We start from the raw sequence: 17647 nt of genomic DNA, 5'->3' as shown, positions 1-17647 counted from the left end.
CCTGGCTGCAAATATGAATCACCTAGGCATTGATGCCCAGGATACTCTGCCGCATTCTCATCTAACTGGTCTAAGGTACAGCCTTGGGCTTATTTATTCTAACACTCAACCAAGATTGAGTCATTTGAGTATCTCTGGATTAGTTGTATGACAGTGGTGAAAATGGAAAATGCTGAGACTGTCAGAAAGTAAAAAATACAGGACTAAAGCAGCAGTCTGTTCACATTATTCCCCTGCTTAAAAAATAACATAAAACGAGCAAACACTTCAACGGCTCCCATGGCTTGCTCTGTACATACAGTTTAATGTCTTAGTTGGTCCACACACAAGGCCCTCTGTGATCTGGCTCCAGGGGCTACCTCTCCAGCCTCATCTCTAACTCCCCACAGGCAAACTAAGATACTGCCAAACTAAACTATTTTCAGCTTCCTTCAATGTACCAAAGTATTTGATTCCTCTCCCATTTGCATATTATTAGTCCTTCTGCCTAGAATAATATGCCCCTTCTACTCAGTCTACTTAGCATGCCCTCTAAACTCCTACTTACATTAAAGTACAAGTATACCTTTTCCCATAGTCTTCCAGGAACCACTTGAGAAAAAATTAATCACTTACTTCTTGGCAATCATCACCACACTTTTATACATTGTTAAACCATTTACCTCACTGCATTTTCCCCCATAGGTCTCACTGACTGATCTTTGAGTACTTTGGGAACAAGTTAACTGTGTTACCGTTTCTGTTTTTCGCCTTCCTATCTGCTATGCCTAATTGAAGACTGGCTTATGGCCCGTGACTAAATGTCAGTTGCATGAATGAGTGAGTATAAAATGACAGGAGGACCACTAGCTCTAAATTTTCAACAGGGAAGTTAAAGGAAAAGAAAAATTCTAAGTAGTAATGGGGATTGCGGAGGCCTGACAAATTCTGGGACTTGAAGCAGCCTATGAATGCTTTTCCTCATCTCCTAAATCTTTCCCCTACACCCTCCATTCCCCACTAGTCTGATTAAGGAAGGTCCGATAAGTAAATGATTAATTAAATAATAATAATAAAACAGTGGAGAAGAGGAATAGGATGGGTTACACAAGGAGAAACAAAGACTTTGGTACTGTTTTGTTTCTTAAACTATGCGAAAAGATAGGCAGGCTATAACTGGGTTGACCTTTATAGTCTTTAGCATGTTTTAAAATGCTGCTTTACATATAGCAGTGAACTCAAGTAACAAGGACTGGAAAATATAAACTACTGAAAAAAAAATCACATGTTAAATGTACAGATGATATCGTTAAAGAATTAAATTCCGAGCACTCTGAAATTACCTGAAATGTGATATCTGTGGTAACTGCAAACATAAACGTAATTGCATGTATGTGTGTGTGTGTGTGTACATTCACTTATAATCTTGGAAAAGACTAGTGTTCTCAGCTATGGAACAAGTGAACTAAAGCCATTTCATTCTCTTCACTTCTCAAATCCAGGAAAAAAAAACCCACGTGAGCAGTAACAGTTGGTATCATTATAAAACACTGGTTTTTATTATGTCTGGGTATTAAACAGAAAACGAAACTGAATTTAAAAAGTAGTTCCAATTGCTAAGAAAAGCATTCTGTTCAAAGAATGGCTAAGACTTTACCTATTATCAGCACCCCCCCCCCACTTTTTTTTTTTTTTTTTTTTTGGTCTGGGTGTTTTCTCTCTTCAGAAGACATCACATCTCATTCTTTCTGACTCAGAACAGGTTTTACAACTTCTTGGCCCTTTGGACTTCCAACTTCCACATGTCTCATAACCTGTCCCAGACTAATTACGGACACACAACCTCCTATACAGAACCAAAAGCATTTAGCTCTCTAATACCTAAGAAAGGAATAAAGGGTTTGGGATGCAGATTTCCGGAAACCCGTGTATCTCACGAGACAACTCATTCCCAAGTCTGATGGAGCAGGCGAAATCAGAACGTGAAGGCACACCGGCTTAAAGAACTGGGCGGTAAACAAAGTAGCACCAGTAATAATAATTAAAAAAAAAAAAGTTGATAGGTTTCTGGGCGCACACTCATGGGGCAAAACACGGGATGCTTAACTAGAGATAGAACAGGCCTGCAAAATGCCTCCAGGTATCACTAGGTGCTTTTCGCTTTGCTTTGCTGAAATCCAAAAATTCTTAGTTTGGACTCTGGGATCCCAAAAGACTCCTCTTTTCACTCCTCACTTCTCCCACAAACCCTGTCCCTCCTGCACCTTCTCCCGGCCTAAAATACCGACTTTCTACCCGCCCCCTCGGGAAAAGCACTTCTCTGCGCCTCTGTCCACCGACAGCCCAGCCTCCGGCTGTCCCCTAAGGCGGCCAGACTCTCCTCCTAGCAGTCAAGCCGTTGCGCAGCTCCATCCTTCTCACCTTGGTTACAGAAGAGGCTCCACAGTTTAGCGAAGATCAGCCCCATCATGAGCACCTGGGCGGGCCGCGGGGTCCCTCAGCAGCAGGTGCCGCTGCGCCGGGCCCCCCACCACGGCGCTGGCTGTAGGGAACCGAGGAGAAGCCTACTGAGACCGCGCGGCGACGGCACTGGCTGGCCAAGAAGCCTCGATCGGCCGCTCAGCTACCGGTCAGAAGGCACCGCGCCGAGTCCCTACCGGATAGTCCTTTGTTTCGAGCCAACTGAGCCCAACGCCGACCCGTAGTACCCTCGGTCTGAACCCACCTACCCACCAGAGCCTCTACCAGCCCCAAGCCCCGCCTCCGCTCCGCCTCCCCTCCCGATTCCCGACCACCCATCGCCGGAAGGACGCGGACTGACGTCGGCGCGCTTGCGTTTACCCACGCTTTCGACGTGGCGTTTCCTTCGGTTTCACTTCCGGGGGGCGGGCTTCAAACTGCCCGCGGAGTGGGAGGTTAGGGGTCGTGGGAGTCGGGAGTTTCCCTAGGTGAGCTCTTAAACTCGTCGCGTTTTGTAAGCTTTTGTCACGTTCCAGTTCTTGAGTCTCTGCTGTTGGGCAAGTGCGCCCTCCCCCGTCTAAATCTAGGGGCAACTGCAACTCCTCTAACCGAAAAGCTGCCGTTTGTTGCCCTTTACTGCACGGAAACGAGGAGTGTTTCTCTCGCAGCTGTCATCGTGGGCAGGCAGGCGAGCTTGGTGTTCTAACGTGATTCTTAATTCGAAATAGAATTGCTTGGGAGACGATCCATGGACTGCCGGTAGCCACAAAGTTCGGTTGTGTGATTAACTTAAAGCCGCCTAGTTGCCACGCATTCGGAATTTTCATGGAGCCCAAATCAAAAAAACAAAACAAAACTTTTCTGAAGCATTAACTGAAAATAACTTCCTTTGATTGAAATGGAATCCCAGTAATCTCTCCCGTTCAACAAAATAGAGGAAAAAGCTCCAAGTGCTGTCCTAGATCAAAGAAACCGAAATGTCAAGGAAAAGGTTGGACTAGGGAATTTAAAAAATATGTATATTATGAACTTAATACTTGGAAGAACTGTCTGCAGCTGGAGTTGAATTCAATTTATTTCTTGGCTAACCTTTTAAGTCAAAAAGCCAATTCTCTACTTAAGCGTTTCAATTCCACTTTGTAATCATTTTTTTTTAGTATTGTTTGACACGACGTTACATTGGCGTCAAGTGTACAACATAGTGATTCAACATCTCTGTCTTATATGCTCACACAAGTAACTACAATCTGTCCCTGCATTGTACACTGTTACACAATTCCACCTTCTTTGCCTTGTTAAGTTCCAACAAATTTAAAAGCTGCATAACCTGGCATGAAACCTAATGCCCCTGAAATCAGTAAAGGAGAGAACTTAATTGAACTGGACTTCGATCAGGTGGTAGATTTTAACCCAGGTAACAAGGCCTTTTAACAGGCCAAACCTTCCTTAGCTGTAGAAAGAGAAATGAAATGTATGACTTGTGAAATCCTCCTAGGGTTATGATTCAAAGATTCTTGGGGGCGCCTGGGTGGCTCAGTGGGTTAAGCGGCCGACTTGGGCTCAGGTCATGATCTCATGCTCCGAGAGTTCGAGCCCCCGGGTGGGGCTCTGTGCTGACAGCTCAGAGCCTGGAGCCTGTTTCAGATTCTGTGTCTCCCTCTCTCTCTCTGACCCTCCCCCGTTCATGCTCTGTCACTCTCTGTCTCAAAAATAAATAAACGTTAAAAAAATTTAAAAACAAAAAAAACACAAAGATTCTTGAAGACTTTTATATGGGATAATGTACTCCAACTTTCTCATATTAAAGACAAGTTATAACGTCCCATGTAGAGGAAAAGGTATGTACTGAGCCTATGTAAATTAGTTTATCTGTCAGGATCGTGAATTGGCTCCAATATAAATGATTTTGTGTTTGTGTAAACAGGCTTAAAGGGATATTTCTAATCATAGTTTCATTATTCATAAAAAAACCTTCAGATACTGTAACTTAGCCTCTCAAATTGTTACACACATATATATATATAAACTACATTCCACTATTTTCTGGCTTTTGGATCTCCAAGAAACAGTTTCTGAAATAAAGCAGTTTTGTTTTTTGCAGAGCTTCGGAGGAAAAAAAATTACTTATTTCTTAAATATTTTTATGATGGTGTAATGATACTTTAGAAAGTAAATTTGAAGTATTTTTTCACTTTTAATTCAGTGGTGGAATGAATATATTTGAGCAAGGCTGTTGATATTTCTATTGGTGCTATTCTTTCAAAATGTTTGAAACTTTTTTTTTTAGAGTAATATCTACACCCAGTGTGGGGCTCGAACTCACAACCCCCAAATTAAGAGCTGCCTGCTCAGTCAACTGAGCCAGCCAGGTGCTCCAAAATGTCTGAAACTTTTATGTTAAAGAACTGTTCTAATTTTTATCATTTTCTCTACAATTTACCTGACACCAGGACTGCTGAAATATTTTTAAAATATTTTTTCACATTAGAAAGTGTTATTTGCCAATTTAGGAATTTGAAATTTTTATTAACTGTAAGAAAAGAAAACCACTCACAACTGAAAAGCAAATATAACTGATTAACAAAAATAGAGTTCCGCATTATCTAAACAGAACTCATGCTGGCATACCAGTATTATCTTTTACAAAAGATACAATTTAGTTCATATTGTATATTTGTATTATATATATTATAGTAGGAATACTTGTCAATAATTTAATCAAACTAAAGAGTTTTGAATAATACACTTGTTAAATATATTTTGAATACACTTTTTAAAAAAAATTTTTTTAACGTTTTATTTATTTTTGAGACAGGGAGAGACAGAGCACGAACAGGGGAGGGTCAGAGAGAGGGAGACACAGAATCTGAAACAGGCTCCAGGCTCTGTACTGACAGCACAGATGCAGGGCTCGAACCCACGGACTGCGAGATCATGACCTGAGCCGAAGTCGGCCGCTTAACCGACTGAGCCACCCAGGCGCCCCTGAATGCACTTTTTAAACTTAAAAAACACCTTTGCTAATTTTTTTCTGAAAACATTCCTTTAAAAACTTTTAAAAACTAATTTCAGCGTAGCCTTAATCCAAAGAAGGTATCACTGTTCTATGAAATGTTACTATTTGAATATATTTTGAATTCATGAAAGAAAAAAAAATCATGAAAAAGGAACGTGATAATACTGTCATTAGGATTATAACTTACTTTCTGAAGTGTTAGTTGGAAATAACTTCCTTTAATTAAAACCCAATGCCAGTAATATTTCTCTCCAGTTCACTAAATTTTAAGAAAAAGATAAAAGTACTGTACATAAAGCAAAACAAATTAAAATTTCAGGAAAAAATGAAACATTGAACAACTAGGGAATTAAAAGCAACAAACTGTAACTACTGTTCCTCACAAGGAACTAATTATCCAAATTTAGATAGTACTTAGAAGAGTTGGCTACAGCAGGAACTGAATTCAACTTATTACTGTTAACTAAGATAAACTGCATGCATGGCTTGAACGAAGAGTTCAGGACAGCATGTTCTGCCAACTAGGAATGAAACTTTTCAAAAACAAACAACTCTCCTACACTATTAAGATTATGTCCACTTTGACTTTAGCCTCCAGATGAGTTGATAGATTTCCTGCCTTTCTAGACTTTTTTTCCTAATCCCCTCATACCTTCTTCATGAAATTGAATATTTTGGAATATGCTTGGTTTTTGGTAAGGTTAAGCTTTGGAGCACTACAAACTAAGACTTAAGATGATAAGATTGTACCTAAGTTTTTTTGCTTCTCCACATGGGCAGCCATATTATCCCATGAAGCAAATACAACCTAAATGACCCGTATATGGGTATATTCCTATAGGGCTCTTCCTTTGCTTAGACAATATGTTTGCACTATGCCAACTTCAGATTTGGTATGTGTTTGTCTTGGACCCAAGTTTAGAACACTAAGAGGCATCTTCATCAACCTGTCACTACGATAGTGTCTAGACAAGGATAGTCTAAAAGTCCTCAGCACTGTTTATATGTGCTTCACTAGTAAACTAGTTTCCAGCAAATACATGCTTTAACAGTTTTCATTCTCTAGTTCACATAGATGCCTATCCATTCATCTAGTCATTCAACATTTAAGTGCCTATTACGTGTTTTGGCAGTGGGTATGCAGTGGTGAGATGAAGTCTCTACCCTCGTGGAGTTTACAATCTAGTCCAACTCGTTCCTTCCTCTCCCTTATCTCCTAAATACAGATTCCAACCATTATTGGTGCTAGGGTTGTAATGTTCAGGCTGCAAAAATTCCTTTGGAAATGCCCGATCTAGACATGTTTTCCAATAACTTTTAGATGATTTAGCCACGGAAAAATCCCATGAACTTACTGAAGTATACCATGGTGAAAAGAGTTGGTATTCGTTTTAGATGACAGGTGGCTGTGGTCTTTATCCTGACTTTCTAAGGAGACAATTATTTTTAGCTACCTATTCAATCATAAAATGTCTGACTTTCATTAGGTACCTTCTCCTTTTGAATCCTTTACTTCTTCCGTAACACATAAATTATGTCAAGGGTCTCAGAGCCTTCAAGTATAAATCAACTATGATACAGGTAACTGCTAGCCTCACTCAACTAACTGTAAATGCTAGGTGTAGGTTTTTAAGTTTTAACTGATCATTCATGGACATGAACCCACCAGTAACCCAGCTTCCGAAAATTTGAATAACGTGGTTCATTCATGGCTGAAGTCAGACTAGCATGCGTTTCCGAAATCAAAGAGTGACTTACAGGTTCAAATAAACTGCCTTTCTCTTTGCAGGTCACCCAGCAGGTAACTAATGGGCCCTCTCAACTTACTCAGGCCAGCAAAGCCTTCGACTTAACCCACACCATTTCCTCGTCTGCCCTGACACCCGCCGCAGGCGCAGGACCCAGGTGCTCCCCCGGGCTGCCGCCCCTCCCTGCATCCAACCGCCCGCACGTGGACGCGCCACCCACCGCGCTGGGAAACTCCGGGGACGTGACGTAGCGGCAACTTGCGGCTGCGGATTGGGGGACCAGGGAGGGTGGGCCGCGTCGCCGGAAGTGACGCAGGCCGGAAGCGGCTTTCGGCAGAGGAATTGGGGGGCGCGGTTTTGGAAATTAGGTTCAGAGGGCTGAACGTGCTAGAGCAGGTGCGGGTCGCTTTCCCAGGCCTGCTCGCAACGGTTTCGCCCGTCAGGGTTTTTGTTTGTTTGTTTTTTGTCTCCCCGTCCCCCCCTCCTCCTTTAGTTTTCTTGTGGTGTTTTTGCAACGTGGGTGACGTGGCCTCACAGTGATTTCCGTGAGCGTCCCTAAAGGAGGACCAAGGACGGGTGTGGTGGAGGCGAGGAAGCTGCTCTGAACTGGCGACGCTCGAGAAAGCGTGGATGTACCTCCGCAAAAGCCGAATATAACTTGGAAAGAGCGGCGCGATTTTCCTGGCCATCTGGCGGTCCCGGCGCGTGTGGGTGGTTACTCACTTGACAACACGCTGCTCACTGTTCACTCGGAAAGAGAAAAATCACCGTTTTCCAGCATTTTTCTTGGAGGAGAACAAAACTATCGCCAAAATGTCTATTTTCCCTAAAATATCTTTGAGACTTGAGGTTGAAAGGTACCTTAAGGAGGGTTTTATGAATAAGGAGGTAGGTCAAATAAACCTGGTAGGTGATATTTGCAAAAATTCAAATATTTACACACTCTGGAGAAATAGAAAAAAAAAAAAAAAAAGAGGCCTAAAGCGAAAACTCATCTTGACACCGTTGTTTCTGCCTGTTTTTTTCCGAATGTAAAAACGGCCGGTATCTTCCCCGTAGGGATTTAGTGCTTTCGAGATCAGAGGTGAATGAGGTATATACGTTTCCACCCTTAGGAACGTAAAAGAAGGGAGGGGAACAAAGCGGTTATGTGCCCGGCAGTAGGCGTGGCACTGAAGGGCTTGCAAAATGAGCGCAAAAAGATTCCTGTTCTCGAGAACTGAAGTCCTGCAGAGAAGTCACAGCTGCACTCTTGGAGTGTGGCAGTCTGGTGAAAGGGATGCTAGAAGCTGTTAATGCCTCAAATGCCACCCGTTGTGCTAGGTAGCTTGCAGACCTTTACATCTTAATATTCGCGCTCTCTCGCTCGCTCTCTCTTTTGGTGGAGATTGCCTCTCCATTTTAACAGGTGAGAGGACGGAGGGTCCAAAGAGGCCAAAGTGACACCGCTGTGAAGTAACAGGACTGAGATCTGAAGCCTGAAGAGCTCAGGTACAATGACAAAACCCAGATCTGGAGTCCCGAGTCCTGGGTTTGTGTCTCTGTGCTTTGAACGAATCATTTCAGAGCGCTTAGCCTGAATTTCCTTTTCTGCGAAAACTGGGGATGTTAAAAATACACATCCTTACAAGGTTGCTTTGGAATATTAATCCTGAGAAAGCAGTTGGCGTTGTTCTGGCACACAGTCCTCAACAAATACTCATTCTCTGTGCTTTTCGCAGTGCCTCGCACAGAAGTCCTCCGTGAATACTGTCTTTGGTTGCCAAGCTTGTGCTCTTGACATTTTACGATCCGGCCTCTAGGCAACTTTGTACTTCTAAGTCTTTGCTTTTCTGTTCAAAGTAAAGCCACCTAAATGTTAATCGTGTGTGAAGATATTGCTGAAGCTGACTTGTTAGATTTGATTTCTGCATTTTATTTCCAAAGATTATTTAAAAAAAAATTTTAACGTTTTATTTTTGAGACAGAGACAGACCATGAACCGGGGGGAGGGTCAGAGAGAGGGAGACACAGAATCTGAAACAGGCTTCAGGCTCTGAGCTGTCAGCACAGAGCCCGAGGCGGGGCTTGAACTCACGGACCGCGAGATCATGACCTGAGCCCAAGTCGGATGCTCAACCGACTGAGCCACCCAGGCGCCCCTCCAAAGATTATTTTACGGGATTAGACAGCATGGAAAGAGAAAAGACATTCTCTAGATTTCAGAGAACTTAAAATATAAGGAGCGTATTAAGAGAAATAGAGGCATTCAGAAATTTTTCCCAGCGGTTTTAAAAAAAATAAATATTGCTTTTATGAAAGATCCAAATGTCCGTCTTTGACACCATCTCTGCCTCAGACCCGCTAACTGTAAGTGATTTCACGAAAAGAAAAGCCATTACTTTGTAAAAGTATTGGAGGTAAAGGTCAGTTTTAATACACTAGAGAAAGTACTAATACTATGAGGCTGGTGGGTTAGTAGGCTGGCAAGTGGTTTATGAAGATGCTGTGGGGCAGGGTATATTCAGAGATCACAGAAATGGGAGGCGCCTGGGTGGCTCAGTGGGTTCCGCGTCCGACTTCAGCTCAGGTCATGATCTTGTGGTTCTTGAGTTGGAGCCCCACATCGAGCTCATGTGTCAGTGCACATCCCGCTTCAGATCCTTTGTCCCTCTCTCTCTGCCCCTCCCCCACTCATACCCTCTCAAAAATAAACATTAAGAAGAAAAGATGACAAAAATGGGAAAATACATGTCTCGTAAAGCTTCAGTTCATCACAGGGAACTTGGTTGGTTGAGTCTTTCATTAGTTGAACGAATGGGTGTTCATGTTCTTAAAATTTTTAGTTCATTTGTTAAGGGACGTTGAAACATTAACTTGTTATTTTCCTCTTTTTCAGGTTGTATCTGCTCTAGGCAAACAAGAAGCAGAAAGGAGATTTGAAACTCTGTTAAATCACTTGTCACACCCTCCATCGTTCACAACTGTCCGAGTAAACACACATCTCGCCTCAGTGCAACATGTGAAAAATCTGTTGTTGGATGAGCTTCGGAAGGTATGTGCAAATTTTCTGTCATTATGTCTATGACATTTCTACAGTCTAGGTCATGTTGCTGTTCTCTAAAATCTATGAACATAATGTACTATTCCAATTTTACACCTAAGGAAGTCGAAGATCATGAATGTTCAGTTGTTAAGTGGTAATGTTAGAGGTAATGTTAGAACCCAGCACTTGTGATTCAGAATTTATTATAGTGACTGAGTAGGTCACTCAGCTCATCTGGCCTCAGTTGCTTCATCATTAAAATACATATGAAGAGATCCGTTCTAACCCTAAAAGTCTGGTTTTGTAATAAGTTACCTGATTAGTGCGTAAATTGAAAGTAAGATGCAAGCATAATCAAAGGGCTTTTATTTATATATTTATTATAGGCTGTGTTATTAGTTTAATGAAGATGTAACATTAAGAAATCTTCAGAAAATTATCACTGATGTTGATTTACTTATTGTTCTTTAATCTCATTAGATTTATGGAATGTTTGTTATATTGTCTGTAAGAACAGTTTTATAAATTTCAGGTTGTGAGAAAATGTGTAAGAACTACCCGCTATGGGATCTGAGTGTATGAGACCCAAACTAGTGTAATAATAAGACTTGTAGAAAAAGTAATCCGATTTTGAATATTGATAGTGATAATTTTATTGAGAGTAATGACAGTAAGCAGTTCCTCTAAGCAACTAAACGTAACAAATAACAAAATATAAGCAGTTCCTCTGAACAACTAAAATTAATACTCTTATGCAGTCATGTATATGTTTTCAGGTAGTAGGACAGTGTTCTGAGGCCCATCACAACTGTCTATAACTCCTGCAGATCCAGATTATTTTCTTTTCTAGCAAACTATTCCCGGAGTCTTCATATTCTAATATTCCTGTCCAGTGGGCCTATAGCATCTAGTATTACTAGTAACTAGTATCTAGGATAAGGCAGACATTGACTATGGATGGGCTTTGAGTCTCTTAAAGGTTAAGAGTGAGGCAGAAGGTTGACCCCTAAGCACTAGATAGGAAATTGATGGTAGAGCAGTACCTACTTCTAGCAGGAAAGGGGTCTCAGACTATTTATTTTCTTTCTCCTTCCATGATCCAAAACTCATGTGTGTCCTAAAGAGATGTCGCATATGGGATGATGGAAGGGTGGGTGCTTTGTCTCCCCAGAGTTCTCTGGGCCCCATATTGGGATTTAATAATGTAAATTTCATCTGGCTGGTGAGGATGTGGAGAAACTGGAACCTTCATACGTTATAGGTGAGGATGTCAAATGGTTTGGCTTTGGAAGACGGTTGGGAAGAGATGCACATAACTGGTTCTCCTGAGACTGTGTGAGTTGGCCTCAGCACCTATACTCCCGGCCCTGCACCCACTTCTAGTCTGAAGACCCAAGTATGATAGAGGATACTGAAAATCCTGAACTTTTGCCAAAAAGCATTTCTTTTCCTCACCAAAACTGACATGGCATCCCGTATTGATTGCATATAATAAATAATATTAATCGTAATCTTTAATGTCCTGTTTAGAGTTTTTCATTGAAAGAGTACTACATGCAATTCTATATTGGATATGTGTTTTCAAAATAAGTCATTTAAGGTAAATACGGGTTGGCTTTTATAAAACCAAACAGTAAGCAAAATACAACCTTAGGAAGACATAGAGAAGAATAAAATATACAGAAAATATAGTTGTTTTGAAGTCTTTGTTCCATAGTATTATGTGGAATAAAGTGAGAATAGCCTAAACCAAGCTTCATGCTCTGCTAGATAATGACACTGAAAAGCTCTGTAAGTTGAAATTTATCAGTTATATTGATTGCTTCATACTTCTGTTTATTTTTAACAGCAATTTAATGGATTAAGTGTTCCTATTCTTCAACATCCAGACCTTCAGGATGTCTTACTTATTCCTATTATTGGACCTAGGTTTGTAACTTTTCCATTTCCAATTAAATTCTAAAAATTTGTCACAGGTTTTTTCTTACTGTTGGGTGATAACACTGAGTTTCTGTATTATTAGCCACTTTGTATAGATAGACAAGAATTCACAAGTTCAAAAATGCCAACTTCATACTGTGTCGTGGGAGATGTTACAAAAAAGACTAGGAATGGGCCCAAATACCTTGAAAGTAATGCATTTTATGTCCATTTGGTGCAATGATTGGTTGTTTTTCCTCCTACTGTTTTGTTTTTTTTTTTAATTTGTTTGTTTATTTATTTAGAGAGGGAGAAGCAGAATCCCAAGCACGCTTGGGAGCCTGACAGCCCAGAGCCCGACACAAGGCTCGAACTCACGAACCAGGAGATAGTGACCTGAGTTGAAATCAAGAGTAAGGTGTTTAACTGTCTGAGCCACTCAGACACCCCAGTTGTGGATTCTCTTAATACTTTAAGTAAACAAATGAAGTGACTTACAAAGTAGGAGGAAAGGGGCACCTGGTGGCTCAGTTGGTTAAGTGTCTGACTCTTGTTTTCGGCTCATGTCATGACAGTGTGGAGCCTCCTTAGAATTCTGCCTCTCTCTCTCAAAATAAATAAATTGAAAAAAAAAAACACAAAAAAACAAAGAGCTTCCACTGCTAATATAAAACTTTTTTTTTTTGAACTACACAAAAATACAAAGCAACATATTTCCTACATTCGTAGGTGATATGTTTGTAAAATTTTATTCCTTAATCCACAGTTACATTAAATTATTGTGTATGTTCTGTAGAACAATGTTCTACTCATTTATGTATTTGGAAGACACGTTTGAAAATTGGGGAAAAAAAAGCCTTTTCATATTATAATAGGAATTCATTTCCCCAGAACATTTTAAATCCCTAATTATGGTTTAATTTTTTTGTACCCCTATGAGTTTTATTAAATAGAAAAATGCTCATTTTGTGAAAGCTTTAAAGTAATTTAGTAAAGCAGTCAATAGTAAGGCACTGGTTTAGTAAGTTAAGATTTATCTGTGCAGTGAAACATGGCCTTTAATGGGGGAGAATTATATGTACCGATAAGAGAAGAATTCACAATTATCAAAAGGAGGTTGCCATGCATAGGATAATTACAAATTTTTTTTTTTGTAATTACAAAAACAACTATACATTTATGTATATTTATATTTAGAAGTCTGGAGGCTTTAACGAACCCAACTTTTTTTTTTTTTTTTTTTTTAATTTACTTTCTTTAAGTTTATTTGAGAGAAAGAGAGCAAGCAAGCATGCAGGGGAGAGAAAGAGAGAGAGGGAGGGAGGGAGAGAAACCTGAGCAGGCTCTGTACTCCTCTGCACAGAACCCGATGTGGGGCTTAAGCTCACATCCTGTACTATTTTTTTTTCATAAAGTTATTTTTTTTAAGTTTATTTAATTTAAGGCGGGGGGTGGGGGAGAGAGAGCGAGAGAGAGAGAACTCCAAGCAGGCTCTGTACTATCAGCACAGAGCCTAACTCAGGGTTTGAACTCACCAACCATGAGGTCATGCCCTGAGCTGAAATCGAGAGTCAGATGCCTAACTGAGCCACCCAGGTGCCGTCATACCCAACTATTAATAGAGGTTAATTCTGAGTGGTTAACTCTGATGAGGTTGGATTAGGAGAAAAGTGGTAAGAGGAGATTTTCACTTGTAACGTTTCTGTGTTATATTTACTGCAAGTATATTTACTGTAAGAAATACTGTTTGTATTTCTTTTGCATTAAAAAGAAGGAGTTTTTGAGTTCCTTATTTTGTTTCTTAAGGTGATATTTGCAGGCAGTGAAATGGAGAGATCTTAATTATGTGTATCATTGGCTGAGTTTTCCCAAATTTGTATAGCTGTGTGGTTAAGATCCACCTCAGTCAAGATAGAAAGATGTCCATAATTGTCTCTAATTCTATATAAAGCTATTTCATTCTTTTTTAATAGCTGCATACTTAAAAATTTTTTTTATCCTTCTGTTGATGGACATTTCATTATTACCAACAGTAAATATTCTTAAGATGTTTCTTTGTGGACTTGCATAAGCATGTCTACAAGATAAATTGGTACCCCATGGAATCACTGGTTCGTTGGTCTGTGCATATTTTAGTTTGAGACCTATTGCCTTCTAAAACGTTTTACCAGTCAGGAGCACCTGGGCGGCTCAGTTGGTTAAGTGTCCGATTTCAGCTCAGGTCATGATCTCATCTCATGGTTGGTGAGTTCCAGCCCCGAGTTGAGCTGTGGGCTGACAGCTCAGAACCTGGAACCTACTTGGATTCTGTGTCTCCCTCTCTCTTGCCCCTCCCCCACTTGTGCGCTCATGCGTGCGCGCCCTCTCGCTCGCTCTTTCACTCTCTCAAAAATCAACATTAAAAAATAAAAAAAATAAGTTTTACCAGTTAATGTTTCTAGCAATATATGAGAGATTCTTAGATCTTCATTCTTTTTCTCTCTTTTAATGTTTCTTTATTTTTGAGAGAGAGCAAGAGAGAGACAGGATGTGAGCAGGGGAGGGGCAAAGAGAGGGAAACACAGAATTCAAAGCAGGCTCCAGGCTCCACACTGACAGCCCGATGCAGGGCTTGAACCCACGAACCACGAGATCATGCCCTGAGTCGAAGTTGGACACTCAGTCGACTGAGCCACCCAGGTGCCCCTCAGATCTTTTATTCTTGCTAATACTGGCTATGCTAGCTCTTTTAAAATGTGTAGATAATTTAATTATTTTCTGAATTTAGCAACCCTTTCATCCTGTTCCTTGTAGTGATCTAGGCTACTCATCAGAACATTTGTGAACTAAAAAACACAAATGATGAGTTACAACAGGAAAGTATTCAAAAGTCATTTAGGAGAATAGATTCACATACCTCCCTTTCACTTCTAAAAGGAGCAAATCCATTCTTTCTTGTTTTTAAAATTCATTATCACTATTATTACCTTATGAGTTTCCACTATGAAAAATGAGGAAGTTCTTAAATTTTATCCCCTAAAACCTCCACCAGCCAGTTTTTATTTACTGTGTTCTTTAGCATTGTAGAGGTTTATAACATTGTTATTCTGGAAGCACAATTCAAATGGATGCAGTGCTTACTTTTAATTCTAATAGTTCATTTCTGAGTTCTTTGTCTTGATTGCTCTCTTGGTTAGCGAGTATAGTCCTTTATCCGGTCTGCAGCCCCTGCTTCCCGTCTCCAAAATCCGTATTCTCCTCTCCAAAGTATTTACTTTCTTGCTTGAGAATTGCCTGTTGCCTTTATATTTAAACAATAGGTTGACTGATAGTGGTTTCAGGTCCCGTGTTATTTCCCTTAACACTTTGTAGACATTGCTTTTACAGCGTCAGGGCGTCAAGTGTTGCTGTGAAGAAATCAGAGGCCGGGGGCGCCTGGGTGGCTCAGTCGGATAAGCCTCTGACTTCAGCTCTGGTCATGATCTTGAGCTTTGTGGGTTTGAGCCGTACATTGGGTCTGTGCTGACAGCTGGGAGCCTGGAGCCTGCTTCAGATTCTGTGTCTCCCTCTCTCTCTGCCCCTCCCCTGTTCACACTCTGTCTCTCTCTCAAAAATAAACATTAAAAAAAAAAATTCAGAGGCCAAAAAAACATCCTCTCTCCCAGCCCCCCACAAGAGTAGTTTTTACTTGGAGATCTATGAATTCATCATTGAACTTTAGAAACTGGGCTAGGATATAGCTTGATTTTCACTATTCTCTCTTGCTCTTTAATCAAACAGTATAACTTTTTAGTTACAAGTCCACCAGTAGTTCTGTGTACTTTTCTGTATTCTCTATTATAAGGACCCTAGGACTCTGTAGGTTGGATCTCCAGTGCAGATATTCCTGTGTTGGGGCACCCCAAGACAACCAACCCTCAGGTGCTGTGATTGACAAGAATGAGTCAGGACTCAGCATGTTGTAGTGCTCCTGGGGAAGACTGATTACACAAAAGGATACAAAAGCAAATCTAGAAGGGAAAGGTGCATGGGGCAAAGTCTGGAAGAAGTCAGGCACAAGCTTCCAAGAGTCTTCTCCCCGATGGACTTATTAGAACATGCTTAATTCCTCTAGCAACAAATTGTGACACGAGTAAAATAGTTGCCCAGGAGGGCAGCTCATTAGAGACTAGACCCAGTGGCCAAGGTTTTTATTGGGCGCTGGTCATGTGATCACCCTCTGCCCAGCATGTACCAAAATTTCAGGCTCCCAAAAGGAAAACAGGTGTTCAGAATAAAGCACATTGCTTATACAAACAGTTTAGGAATGCCCTATCACGAAGATGGAGCCGAAGGTGAAGAAGGAAGCCCCTGCTCCTCCCAAAGCCGAAGCCAAAGGAAAGGCTTTGAAGGCGAAGAAAGCAGTGCTGAAAGGCGTCCACAGTCATAAAAAAAAAAAAAGAAGATCCGCACGTCACTCACATTCCGACGGCCCAAGACACCACATCTCTGAAGGCAGCCCAAATATCCTCGAAAGAGCGCCCCCAGGAGGAACAAGCTTGACCGCTATGCCATCATCAAGTTTCCCCTAACTGCCAAGTCAGCCATGAAGAAAATAGAAGACAACAACACTCTTGTGTTTATTGTGGATGTCAAGACCAACAAGCAGCAGATCAAACAGGCTGTAAAGAAGCTCTATGACATTGACATTGCCAAGGTCAACACTCTGATCAGGCCCAATGGAGAAAAGAAAGCATATGTTCGATTGGCTCCTGACTATGATGCTTTGGATGTTGCCAACAAAATTGGGATCATCTAAACTGAGTCCAGCTGGCTAAATCTAAATATAAATTTTTTCAACAACAAAAACAAACAGTTTAGGAACAATAATCCACTCTTAGTAGGGAAGGTTTTAAGTCAGTGTTGGGAACTGTTTCTCACAGTCTTTTCCAGATGCCAGCCAAGGGCGGACCTTGCAAGCAGGCCTTTCTAAAAATAGCCATCTGAAGCCTGTTGTGTTCTTATTTCAGAGGCTTTATTATCATTTTATTTCCCAGTTCGCTATTTTCTGTTTTTTTTGAAACCCTCTCTTATCTCGGTTACACAACAGAAGTTAAGAACATTGCGTTAACGGATTGAAAGTATTTATTTTGAGAGTGCTAGTGCATGAGCAGGGGAGGGGCACAGACAGGGAGACAGAGGATCCCAAGCAGGCTCCATGCTATCAGCACAGAGCCCGACGCAGGGCTCGAACTCACGAACCATGAGATCATGATCTGAGCCAAAATCGAGAGTTGGACACTTAACTGACTAAGCCACCCAAGTGCCCCACTATTTTCTGTTTTTTATCTTGTTTTTCTTATATACCATTTTTGAATTTTTCCTTTTACTTATTTTTAAAAGTACAAAGACATATTTGGCATTCTTTTCCTTGGGTTTTTGTTTGTGTTTTGGTGTTGTAATATTGTTTTGGCTACTACCTATGTATAGGTCCCATGTCGAATGAATCTTTTCTGTTTATTATTCATTGAGTAGAAACAG

At 40.8% G+C, this 17647-nt stretch overlaps 2 protein-coding genes and 1 pseudogene across 9 annotated transcripts in view; 2 read left to right on the top strand and 1 right to left on the bottom strand.

Annotated features, from left to right (window-relative positions):
- The window catches only part of ARL5B (ADP ribosylation factor like GTPase 5B), a 29622-nt gene extending 26518 nt beyond the window's left edge, over positions 1-3104 (bottom strand). The window contains exons 1-2 of one of the 4 annotated variants that reach the window (XM_007081273.3): positions 2821-2911; positions 2401-2521 (exon numbers count right to left, since the gene is read on the bottom strand). In XM_007081273.3, coding sequence (XP_007081335.1) covers positions 2401-2449 — 49 coding nt within the window. In that variant the 5' untranslated portion in view covers positions 2450-2521; positions 2821-2911. Of the gene's footprint in view, positions 1-2400; positions 2522-2820 lie in introns of all 4 variants that reach the window. The other 3 variants (XM_042991186.1, XM_042991187.1, XM_007081274.3) reach the window with 3 other exon arrangements.
- A 78-nt stretch (positions 3105-3182) lies between these two features.
- NSUN6 (NOP2/Sun RNA methyltransferase 6) overlaps positions 3183-17647 on the top strand; it is a 63404-nt gene continuing 48939 nt past the window's right edge. The window contains exons 1-5 of one of the 5 annotated variants that reach the window (XM_042991182.1): positions 3183-3430; positions 7245-7256; positions 7697-8091; positions 10082-10237; positions 12078-12157. In XM_042991182.1, coding sequence (XP_042847116.1) covers positions 8017-8091; positions 10082-10237; positions 12078-12157 — 311 coding nt within the window. In that variant the 5' untranslated portion in view covers positions 3183-3430; positions 7245-7256; positions 7697-8016. Of the gene's footprint in view, positions 3431-7228; positions 7361-7554; positions 8092-9305; positions 9553-10081; positions 10238-12077; positions 12158-17647 lie in introns of those variants that run through there. The other 4 variants (XM_042991181.1, XM_042991183.1, XM_007081270.3 and 1 more) reach the window with 4 other exon arrangements.
- On the top strand, positions 15991-16969 carry LOC107179562 (annotated as a pseudogene).

The sequence above is a fragment of the Panthera tigris genome, chromosome B4 (genome assembly GCF_018350195.1).
Source record: "Panthera tigris isolate Pti1 chromosome B4, P.tigris_Pti1_mat1.1, whole genome shotgun sequence".
NCBI lineage: Eukaryota > Metazoa > Chordata > Mammalia > Carnivora > Felidae > Panthera > Panthera tigris.
The sequence above is the reverse complement of the archived record's forward strand: the minus strand, read 5'-3'. Positions and strand labels throughout refer to the sequence as shown.